The sequence below is a fragment of the Chironomus tepperi genome, unplaced genomic scaffold (genome assembly GCF_022539635.2).
Source record: "Chironomus tepperi strain 1889 unplaced genomic scaffold, CSIRO-AGI_Ctep_v1 contig_137, whole genome shotgun sequence".
Lineage (NCBI taxonomy): Eukaryota > Metazoa > Arthropoda > Insecta > Diptera > Chironomidae > Chironomus > Chironomus tepperi.
In genome coordinates, this window is record NW_027226259.1 from 604,818 (window position 1) to 617,358 (window position 12,541).

Below are 12,541 nucleotides of genomic sequence, written 5' to 3' on the forward strand. Positions count from 1 at the left end.
ATTTCAATTCGAAATCATTTACTATTCAAATATACGCAAATTAAATCAATTGGAGCCATAAATTTGAAATTCATCATCAACATTCATCTCAATTTATCTAATTAATACTTTAAATGAGATTCTATCGATATGGCAATTAAATATTCTCAAACATTCCCACATCTATCGTCTAGCAATCCATCGAAGAGGCTTTAAGCATCTAATGTTAACGTGCAAACACACAAACCAGCAGTTTCAAGCTATTCATTTGCAACAGAACAATAAAGAATGAAATTTATTGCAATTCCGTGCATGTAGCATTTTTCTCTTCATTATAATTATGTATCTACTCGTGTTCCTTTGTATACATACATAGTATTCCCAATGTACATATTGTACGAGATGATTGTATATTGCATGAAAGGGAAACATTGCTTCTTAGCGATGTATTTCAAGAAAATAATGGACAGCTTCATTTAATGAATTTTTTCCTCTGCAGTCAGTGACTGAACTGTACATTTTATATGAAAAATGCGTCTTATAAGACATAACATCTACAACATCATACTGACTGATTTATTTTCTTGTTTTTCCATCCACTCATTTCCACCATCAATATGCATTCACAATGATGAACATAAACAATTCAGTATGTGCAGCAAATCCTGATGCAAAACGATTATATGACGACCTTCTTAGTAATTATAACAAATTGGTGCGTCCTGTTGTTAATGTGACTGATGCATTAACCGTACGGATAAAGCTCAAACTCTCTCAGCTTATAGACGTGGTAAGTTCATTTGCCTTACTCTGCTCCTTTCTTTTCGGTCATGTCCTGACATAAAATTAATTCCTATTTTTTTGTCTATTCCCATATTCACATGAATGCGACAATCGTACGAATATACAGAACTTGAAGAATCAGATAATGACATCAAATCTGTGGGTGGAGCAATCTTGGTATGACTATAAATTAAAATGGGATCCACGCGAGTACGGTGGTGTGGAGATGTTGCACGTGCCAAGTGATCATATTTGGCGTCCCGATATAGTTTTATATAATAAGTAAGTATGACACGATGTCCTTGATAGTCATAGGAACTCTATAAAGTTTATAATCCTGTACTTCATATCATTTTTAGTGCCGATGGTAATTTCGAAGTCACATTAGCAACAAAAGCAACGCTAAATTACACAGGACGAGTGGAATGGCGACCTCCGGCAATCTACAAAAGTAGTTGTGAAATTGATGTTGGTACGAAGAAAATGATGAGTTTCCACATTTCCTTTCATTACTTTGACATCGCAGCTTTTTTCTGTAATGTGTTTTTCCTTTTCTTTTACAGAATATTTTCCGTTTGATGAGCAGACTTGTGTTATGAAGTTTGGTACGTATATATACGACACATATATGTGACAAAGCAATCTTTGATTGATTCAATTCAAATTTATTCAATCTTCATTTTGATGCCAATGTTATGTATTGACATAAATTTTTTTATATTTTCTCTGTTTTACGTGTGTAGGTTCATGGACTTATGATGGATTTCAGGTATGTGCGGGTAGATGAGAAAAAAAAGGGTTGAGAAATCTCATTTTCTTCATATATTTTCTGTCAAATATGAAATTGAAATAAAAAAATCGACAAATTTTGATAAGATTTGAATGGGAAATTTTGAACGTGGTTTTCGTGATTGGGAAATCTGCTAAGTTAACATTGAGATGCATTTGGTTTATTCTCAAAACTTTTTGCGACTTTTTAAAGTTTGTTTACAAATTAATTTGTAACAAAATTGAAATTTTTATTATTTTAGAGACATTTACTCATTTTAATAGATTGAAAACGATTTGCTCACTCTTTTTAAACACTTAATACTTACTCAATCAATAAATAAACTCTAGATCAAGCTAAAATTAAAGTTCAAAATCTTCAAGTGGTGAAAATTTCGAACAAAATTTTTCGTGTTCGAAAAATCATAATTTTGTAAGTTTTCGTCGCTTACTTTTCAAATAATAATCCAATTAACTTAGTAAATTTGATCAATTCAGCTTCGCTGAAAATTCAATTAAATTCTTTTAAGCTTATTTTCACAAAATCCAATAAGTAACGAAAACTTTCAAAACTTTTTCATCTTATTCATCTTCAAACACCGTTTCTTCTTCTTCCATTTCATTATTCAGTGACTTTTTTGTCATAAATTATATTGTTGACACAGCAAAATCCTTGACCTCTTTCAGAAAAATATTCCCCAGACTCCCAATAAATTGTCCCAGTTTTCCTCAAGAGGTAACACAAAAACCAGGATTGTATTACAAAAGATCTTGTTCCCAATCTAATGAGGATAAAAATTCAATTTGCATTTAAATTAGGATAATTAAATTTAAATTATGAATCTCAATGTCTTCAGTCTCAGACTCCAATAAACGGTTCATATTTTCATGTTGAATTCAAAGTCGATTCGATTATGTAAATGATGATTGAAAAATGAATTAATTTCTGTCCATAGATGACACTTAATGAGAATGAGACCATTGAGTTCTATTCTGGAGAGCAATAAAGATGAAAATTTTCCTTACAATGAGTCAAAATTTGAATAACAATTTTCCTTTGTGGCTCTCAAGAGGCCATTTTAAGGGTTGTTAGAGTTAATAAGGTTGTTGTATCTAGTCACAATGTGGAAAGTCTTATCAATCTCTGAACTCTTTCTACTGAAAGGCTTCTTAAATTGATTTTTAATTGAATTCTTAAGGAGAATATGAATCTTGTATGATATTCATGACTTACAATTATGTAAAATTTACATAAATTTCTGTAGACAGAGACAAGCTTCATTGACTTTTATTGAATTGGAATTATTTAAATTTGAATTTTACAATTGAATCTGCATTGGTGAATATTTGCAAGATTCAGGGTCGTAGCTGAGAGTTTTTCGGAGGACTTGGATAGAAAGCAGTGCTTTAAGCAGGTAGACCTAGCCTGACATGTCGAATAACTTACGCATATCTGGTTTCTCAGCCCAATACTCACTTATTGACTGACGTCTAGGGTCAGACATTCTAAAGACATTAAACACTTTACTGGACTTGTGCAGTATCTGACCCTTGACTGACATATCTCCAAAAAAGACTTAAAAACTAAATTTTCATACTTTCCAGGTTGATTTGAGGCATATCGATGAATTAAACGGTACAAATATTGTTGAAGTTGGAGTTGATTTATCAGAGTTTTACACATCGGTTGAGTGGGATATATTGGAGGTGCCAGCCGTTAGGTATGTATTCATGTTAATAAATTTTCATCTACGCATACTTAAAAAATAGCAATGCTCACTTTCTCATATGTATGCTGACTTATTTGTGTTAAGTCACGTTCCTGTAATAAAAACATGAGAGCGCTCCATAACTACATTTATTATGTCTTATTTTTCGGCAGTTCTTTTTATGTGTGCAGCGGTTATGTTTGTGTCATTTGAATAATTTTTTTGGAAATTCTCAAGAGGGGCTGCTGTGAATGAGGAAGTGTTTGCGGTGAATAATTTTTTGGGGAACTGAGCACAATTTTTGTGGTAATAAAGCAATTATGACTGTTTGGTTCAATCCTTGATGAAATTTCATCAGAAATAGAACTGACCTATTTTAGGAATATACAAAACAAGTTGTAGATTTTCCAATCGATAAATTTCTTCTCATTTCCCGCCCTTTTTTCCATCCTTCAAACTCATTAAATATTCTTGAAAGAACATCCCTCAAAATATTAAAGCAACGCACATCCTGAGGCAAATTAAGACATAACTTTAAATTCGCAAATGAAAATGATTCAGTATGACAGTCCCCACATCTTCATGCCTCTATATATTCACAGCTATATTTATCTGTATTTGTTTTGTTAAAAAAAAAAACTTTTTACAGCAAAATTATTTAAAGAAGGAAAATCGATGAGAGAAACTGAATGAAACATTAACTGCTTACGCACGTGAAAGGAATCTCTTTTACTTATTGTCTGAATTTTTTTCTCCATTCCTTTGTGTGTATATGTATGTGTATGTGTATGTGTGAGTGTGTATTTACTAAACGACTTGATAATATTTTTCTTTCCCAAATGCTGTTCATGTAATGTTGAGGAAAAGTTTTTTCGGGGAATGTAAAATGTGGAATGTGGAATGAATTGTTGGTCCATTTTGGGATGGCTGTCGTCTTTAGTTGTGGTATTTTGAGGTTATAGAGGTCCTCATGACTCATCCGAGTAACAGAAGTAAGCTGATTGATCCAGAATCTGGGTTTATGTAGTCGTGACTCTGACTCGGTGGCTTATTTGGCCTATATCCGGCATATCATTCCTGAATTCACGTCACAAAAAGGTTGCATAAAGTTAGATAAACTTCCAGGTGTAACCAGGTGTAATCTTAGTCTACTTTCACTTTACTCCGTATAACTAACTCATAATACATCATGCAATCTAAAACTAAGCCATGATACATACAACATGACATAAAATGCGTCATTCCATTCCAAAGACCATCCCCAACAAACTCAATCTGTATTTTCTTCATTTAACAATTTACACATTAAAGCTATTTACATAATAAATTGCACCACAGAAGCTTTTACGATTTTTTTTTTTCTGCTTCTCTTTTGTTGTTGTGTATTCCTCCATCTCCTACTTAATAATCATCCTTATATTCGCACACACATAGAGCAAGAACATCGTTTATTATTTAAGAAATATTGTTCGTTCATTTATCTTCCCTCATTTTTTTGATGGAAGATGAGAAAAAGTTGAAGGCAAAAAAGTGCCGCCGTTATGCTTTTCTGTGTATTTGTGTATCTCCAGTCATGGTTGATTCTATCTACCATCTATTAATGTGATAGAAGAAAAGTTCGATGTGTATGAAAATTATCACATCAAAGGAAGCAAGAAAGATGGCACAAAAAAAAGTGCTAGGCAGAGGGAATTTTTCGTGCATGATAAACTTTTTGTTGTGCTTCCTACTTTCAAACTTTCGTGTTCGATTTTTTTTTGTGGGTGTTTTTTAGGTGAAAATTGGTCGTCGTTTTAGTTGACAAAGAATTTTCTCATGAGCATCAGTTTGGGTGCTGTACATTCTAGATCAGTGGTGGACAACCTGTGTGCTGTGGTCATGAAAATGGAAATTCTATACGGCCAAATATCAAGCATTGCCTTCTAGTGTTCTAGATTGATGTCCTTAGACCAGGTGGAGAGTTGACTCAAACCCTCCTGGATACACCCCTGCACAGTAGGGTGGAGTTAAGCACTGAATTTTATTCTTATTTATGTGATCCAATTCTCAAGATTCAAAGGCTTTTAAATTAAGTATAAAATGTTTTTCATCCAACACATAACTTTATGGATACAGCTGAATATGCGTCTTAAAGTTCCACCTTTTGATAGCATTTTGCTCCCTTTCTTCTTGCTTCCATGTCTATTTTCCCTTACCGTCAATTCCATGTTCGCCTTTTTTGCACCGTCAGAAAAGTAACAAAGTAAGAAACTTTATGAGAGAACGTGGAATAATTTTTTTCTACACTTCATACTGACTACAAGTGTAGGAGTGGGTCCATCCACATAAGATGTCTAAGATCTAGTCCTCAAACCACCCAAATCCCTCCACATGCCTCATCACTGTTTATTCTTTTGGTTTTAATTTTGTTTGGAAACAAAACACAAAATATCAGCAGCCTTGACGAGTTGGAACTAAATTCGACTTGCAAATTAGACAAAAGATATATTTGAAGGGAGATGATTCTTCTTCGTCATGTCTGTTTATATATAGACATAAAAAATATTATATGTAGTGCGGAAACTCCAACACCTTCCAACTCATTTACCCAAAAGTTTTCGCATTTTATGATTCCTTCATGCTGATGGCTCATGCTGCTTGAACGCAATTTTCTCAAAATGTTCTAGGAAATCCTGCATACCCTAGCTTGTTATCGAATTTGTTACATTTTATGAAATTCCCAGAACGGTTGCTTGAGGATAAATTTGATTCATAAAAATATTCAGCAATTGTTGACATACATCGCATGAAACAACTTGTTCTTATTCTGATCAATATCTACTCAACATTATCATATTTTTACATATATTTACCGAAGTAAAAAACTGCGTTAAAATCCAATTTGCAAGTCTACTTTGCCTTCCTTCCACTCCAAACACGTCTCATTTCTTCCTTTTTTCTTGACATCAAGTGCTGTTATTGTTATTGCTATTATTATTTCTCCCAACATGTGACGTGTCAAAAAATAAGAAGAGGTAAATTTTGTATGAGCGAATGTAATTGGATGTGACGGAACATTTGTCATTTAATGCATAAATTTCTGTTCGCTTAATTTTATTCTTTATGATGAATTGATGCTTAAAATTCTTCTTAGCTCGTTGTGGGGTAAAATGTTGGTTCGTGATGAATTTCTATTGTCTCAAGAAATTATAAGCTGTAAAGTTTTTTTGTGGATTTTGTATTTGTCATATGGGAAGGAAGGATATTTATTGAAGTTTTGAGAAGTTTGGAGATGAATCTGGATTAGCATGTGATGGATATAATCAGTTTTTAAGTAGATTTAAGCTTGGTATTCAAAATAGAGTTGAAGTGCCTTGGTGGCGGAATGGTTTAGTCCTTCGGTATTTAATTATTGCAATAGACCGAACCTGCGGTCATGGGTTCGAGACTCGGTAGGAGAACTGTTATTTTTCAAATCAAATGCACCGGAAATTCGACTTAAGGCCTCCTTTTGAAGGTTATAGACAGTAATGTTATCAAATGAATGATTCAGATTCCCACTATAATCTTGTAGGTCTATTGAATCTAGAGGAATGACGCTTCTCTATACCGCTGGAATGTTAGAACAAGCGATTTGAACCCAGAAGTCAAAAGGTTCGATTCTTGGAATTTGCTCATGGTTGAATTGTGAAACCAATTATTTAAAGCATATCTTGCTATTCTATCACAAAAGCCATTAATTTGCTTGTTTATGTTATGTCACACACTCATTATAAGCCAATTTATCAGAATGAAATTTGACTCGTCATCCTTTATTAATGGCCATTTATATGATAATTTTCGACAATTCCTATCTAATGTTACAAATAAATTGAGCATTTCAATTAAACAAAGTGCATGAACTGTGCATGCTCTTGTGCCATTATAATATTTATTATTAAACGTATGAGAAAGTTCAGCAACTCATAAATTGTGCAGTTTGAACTTGTTTTTTCTAATTTTCTCTTCTTCTTCTTTTCCCATTTCAGAAATGAAAAGTTCTACACATGTTGTGATGTAAATATTGAATTTATGAAAACTTTTATATATCTTATGTATTCCCTTGTGGGAAATTTTGCTAGAATTGAATAGAATTTGCAAACTTTATTGGATTTGTTGGCAATTTTTCAAAATTAATAAGCATAATAAGACAGAGGTGTAGTCAGATGGAGGTATTGTTGAGTGAAGGAACGATTCTTGATATGACTTGTTTTGAGCAATTAAGGAATCAAACTCTTATTGGTTCCTTCTTTTGATTCCTTTTAATGTTAAGAATGAAAATTTTAACCTCAAAAATATTCTGGCTTCATCTCTTGGTGTTGGATCTCGGTATGCTGGTGTACGTCTTCTGTTACCACTAGTTATCTGTACCCTAGGGTGACAGTCATGGTTCATCTTAGGGTTCACTCTAAGAGTAGAGATAAGTTTAAGGTTACCTTAACATAGGGGTACTTCTAAACTTACCTATACCCTTAGAGTAAACCTTAAGGTATGTCAAGGCTATGTATCTAGGATAGAAGTAAGCGCAAGTGAAGGTGTATACCGAGATACCGACTCCTTAGACATTTACATCCCTTCGAATCAAGATCTAAATTCTAGCAAAATTCACTCAAGGATACTAGGTTAGGTGCCATAAATTAATGATAAATGTATGAATAAACATTAGCTCTAAATGGTCTTTTGGGATCAAAGAACAAACAATATTAATATTTCGAATAAATAACACAAAATTTTCCTTAATTTCTTTATTTATGCTATGTATAGGAACCATATCTTGTGAGTATATATTAATTGCTGTATTTTGTTAAACTTGGAGGTTGTTTGCCTTGAGTTATTGGTGTAGAAATTCAAATCATAAAATATAGACAGATCCTTTTCGCAGAAAAGGTATCAAGTTCCAAAATATAAAAGTCATATAAAATGAAATAAATTTCGTAGGATAAAGTTTACGATTTTTTGTCTAGCAAATTTACTCCTTTATTTTTATGACTACATCCGTCATAAAACTTAGTCATTTTGTATATCTGAAAAGGTTCAACAAACTTCCAAGAATTCATCAACAAACTTTGTAAATTACTTTTGAAAATTCCTACATAAAAATACATTCAGTTTCTTTATTTCCATCACTCTTTTACTCTCTGTGTAATAAAACATTCTCTTTGACATCTTAATTACATTTATATCCAACGACATAAGATGAGAATAACGAATTTCATTAAAGAACCCATTATGATATTAAGATTAACTATTTGTGTTATTTTCGAAACAGTACTGTAGTAAAACTTGATAAAGATTAATAGATAGACGAGATTTACAAGTTAGTGACATTGCCACAAGTCTAACTTGATTGTCGTCGTGATGACTTAAATGAATGTATCATTGAAATTGGATAATGCAGAGTTATTTTCGGAGTTAGACTTCAGACCTATAAATTTAACAATGATTAGTGATTTTCTCGAGGAGTGATTCGAACTTATTTTCGAATTTTCGAAATTAGATATTCGATTTCTTAATTTTCAAATTTTAGATATTCGAATTTTTAATTTTCGAATTTTTCATATTCAAATTTCTGTATTTCCGAAATTAGACTTCGAATTTTCAATTTTCGAAATTAGAATTTCGAAGTTTCAATTTGCTAAATTATACAATTCAGAATAAGTTTATAAATCTTCACAATTGTGAACTGGCACAAACTATCTCTTATAATTCTGTAATAAAAAATTTCAATGACAATAGATGATTGTTAAAAGTTTCTAACAAAATTTCCAACCTCAGATCATTTAACAACTTAGAAACTTTTCCATTCACAGCTTATGAATGAATTTACATCAACAATTTCAACAATTTTCTTAATTTAATTTATCTCAATTTAAAGCTTTTTCCATAAATTTAATTACAAAATTTTTCCTTTCCTTCAATCTCCATGCATTTCCTTATCCACAACACAAATTCAATTTCTATAGGATATAAGTAAGTATCAATTGTTTTTTGTTGGAATTAAATTAAAATGTGATTTGCATATCAAAATAATTAAAATTAAATTTTTCAGTTCCTCGAGTGCGAGGACGAATTTAATTTCATTAATTCATTTAACTTTTCTTCTTTTCTTGCGTCTCTCTTTTATTCATCTCAGCATTCAATGTAACAATGCGAAGGAAAACGTTATTTTATACAGTTAATCTTATAATACCTTGTATGGGTATCAGTTTTTTAACGATTCTTGTGTTCTACCTGCCATCGGATAGCGGAGAAAAAGTAAGTTCTGACTTTTAATTGTTATTTATATGAAGTGAGCGTAATGATATGCTGTATTATGGAAGTTAAGCGCCAAAAATTTATTAATGCGTCAGTTTTTGCATAAACTGCTGGATTGCTGACTCGGAAATCACATGGTGTAGAAATGTTCGAAAATCCGACATCAGTTTAGTGTGTTTCTTACCCCAAGCTAGGTTTGATCAAATTCGGCCTAAGGGCAGAGTCAAATTGGGCTAATGCTGGATTTTCGACAATTTCTACGTCGCGTGCTTTCCAGATGAACAGTTTCAAGGGTTGATCGAAGGGGTGGGGAGGGACGTCAAAAAGTAGAATTTATGCATTAAGGAATAACTGACCGGTCCACATCCCAAATCAGTATTATCTAAAAAAGACTTCCTTAACTACCAAAACTACTCCCAATTAAATATTAATCCATATAAATAAAGTCATATTTATATCCAGTACCTCAAAGACCAATGAAATCAATCATCATTATTATCATCATAAACTAAGAACTAGTCATGAGAGAAACTAGCTTGTATTCGACTCTAGGGCATATTTAATCTGTCCAAATTTTGTTTACTCATCATTTTTTTCTCATCAAATTAAATAACAACAAGAAAATGGAAGAAAAATAAGGAAAATGAGAGGATCTTTGAGTAAATTAATTCATATCACATAGAAGCGGAGCTTACAAATAAGAAAAATAAATAGGAAGTGAAAATAAAGACAAATGTTTCTCAACAAACAGTGAAAGAAACGGAGAGGAAAATGAAAAGGAATTATCTGAAAGATTTATATCTAGTGTGTTTATTATAGTCATCAAAAGTCTCTCTCTTTTTCCGTGGCATACATACATACATTCTTATCATGTACATATAAAATATAATGAACATGTCTTGTCTTATTTTCGACTTCTTTCCCTTTATAGAAATTATGTCAGATTTATGACTTTTAATGTCTAATTTCGAGAAAGTCATGAACAATTTACTGCTGGGAACTCTTTTAAATGGAGGCAATGCTACTTGATATTCAAGTGGCTGCGATCAGGTGTCATCATTATGAACATCCTTTAATTCATCCTACAAAATTGAAGACATGAAGTTGCTGCATTGTTTGGTACTTAAATCACTAGTTTTAAAGTCTTTAGATGAATCGTGAACCTTGCTACCACTTGCCAATTGCCAATCCCAAGGTCAACACTTTCTCTTGGCATAGCCAGACTCTCCTGTCTATTGACCTTCAAAATATCCATCAAATCTGACCAAATTCATACATTCCCCAACAAAACAGCTTTCAATCCTGTCCAACTTTTAATCAAAATTCCAGAAATGCCATCAGATCTTCTCAAAACTCGACGACATCTACCTCAAGGAATTTTCAGCTCTTCAAAAAAGAGAATTTTTTCTTTTTGTAGACACAAGAAAAGTTGAAATATCCTTAAGATCAAAGCACTTTGTGCACGAATATTTGCACTTCTTTTAATTTTTCTACTCCTTGTGTTTGTTCTGTTGATGTCTTGTGATGAACATTTTTTATTCATCTTCTTCATGTGCTTCTTTCCCTCGTGCAATAAAATATGATTTTTTGCATGAATCTTTCAGTGTCAGCCACTTAATGGAGAGGAGTTGTATTTAAGAGATGAGGTTTGATGAGGATTGGATGGTTGGGAGTTTGATGACTGACTGTCTTGGATAGGTAGATATGGGGGTATTCAGGGGATGGGGTAGGTTTGGATGTCAAGCTCATCCTACATCTTTTGGCTAAAATTGTCTGAATTATTGACTTGATCAAGTGTGTTATAAGTGAAATCGATACATGCTTTACTGACATTAATAAAATAAAGCAAATCAATCTATAGATCAGATCATCCGGATCAATGATCTCAAAGGTATATGCAATTTTAGAGGACATCAATAAAGCAGTTCGAAATTTTTGTCAAAAATATCCAAAAATCAATCAAATCCGTAAAATGCTCCAAACTTGTTAATCTACAAATGCGCATCAGTTCCATCAGTTCCAGAACAAATTTCAAACAGTCTCTAACATTCAATCATTGACTTGTAGTGAATGCAAAAGAAATATTTCATTTCCATTTCGTATTTTTATTGATATTTGCTCAAAGAATCTTCTCTCTCTTTAGTTTATCATTCGTATCTCTATCCATCGCTTGTATAGATGCTGAATCCGACGAAAGAAAATCATTTGATTGAGTAAATTTGTCTCTCGCTTAAGGGTTCATTGAGGATTCGAATGGTAAATTTGAAAATTTTATTCATTCCTTTGTGATTTTCATTCTTTTTTTTATTATATTAGAAATAAGGTTGGCTGAATGTTGGATATAAAAAAATGTTTCTGACATTATTGGATTTTTTGAATGGAAATTTGGGACTTTTAAAGGTTTATTTTTAGAGTTATTGGATGTATTTAAAGAATGTGAGTCGGAAATTATGCTGGCAGCACATTTATAGCTATGATTAAGGCACTGACGATTGAAAGACGCGAAAATTTGAATAATCTAGATTATTATCATTATTCTCAATGCGAGCACTTCCAATGAACTTTTTTTTTTCATCGATCTTAATCATGAGGCTCAAGAATGCTCGAAAGAAAAAGGAAAATGAGAAACTTTAAAAAATGAAGTGCTTATGAAATGACTTGAATGAAAATATTCTCGAGCATTACTCTTCACCCCCGCTTTCATCAATGACTTGAATATCAAGAGAGTCTTTACTTTATACTTGAGAAAAAAAATAATAATAATTTTTTACTTTCTACTTTCTTCATCGTTCAATTCACTTTATTTCCCAAGTAGTGAACGAACTCATTCGAATGTGGCATAAAAATGAACAAAAAAAGAAGCAAAAAAAGGATGAAAATGTTTTAAAACAATTTTTATGATGGAACTTTGAAAGCTCTCCAAAGATTTTTAAGCTTCTTGATGAAAATGAGTGCAATTCTCTTCTGCTTGATGGAATGTATAATTTTTGGGTTTTGTGTGCGTCTTAAAAATTTCTCTCTTTGGGTCA

General features: G+C 32.2%; 1 protein-coding gene across 1 annotated transcript in view; it reads left to right on the plus strand.

Annotated features, from left to right (window-relative positions):
- nAChRalpha3 (nicotinic Acetylcholine Receptor alpha3) overlaps positions 1–12,541 on the plus strand; it is a 62,826-nt gene that overhangs the window by 24,898 nt on the left and 25,387 nt on the right. The window contains exons 5-14 of the mRNA XM_070636914.1: positions 630–769; positions 890–1,044; positions 1,122–1,234; positions 1,326–1,367; positions 1,506–1,531; positions 3,136–3,251; positions 7,247–7,274; positions 8,022–8,033; positions 9,221–9,227; positions 9,391–9,512. Coding sequence (XP_070493015.1) covers positions 630–769; positions 890–1,044; positions 1,122–1,234; positions 1,326–1,367; positions 1,506–1,531; positions 3,136–3,251; positions 7,247–7,274; positions 8,022–8,033; positions 9,221–9,227; positions 9,391–9,512 — 761 coding nt within the window. The remainder of the gene's footprint in view (positions 1–629; positions 770–889; positions 1,045–1,121; positions 1,235–1,325; positions 1,368–1,505; positions 1,532–3,135; positions 3,252–7,246; positions 7,275–8,021; positions 8,034–9,220; positions 9,228–9,390; positions 9,513–12,541) is intronic.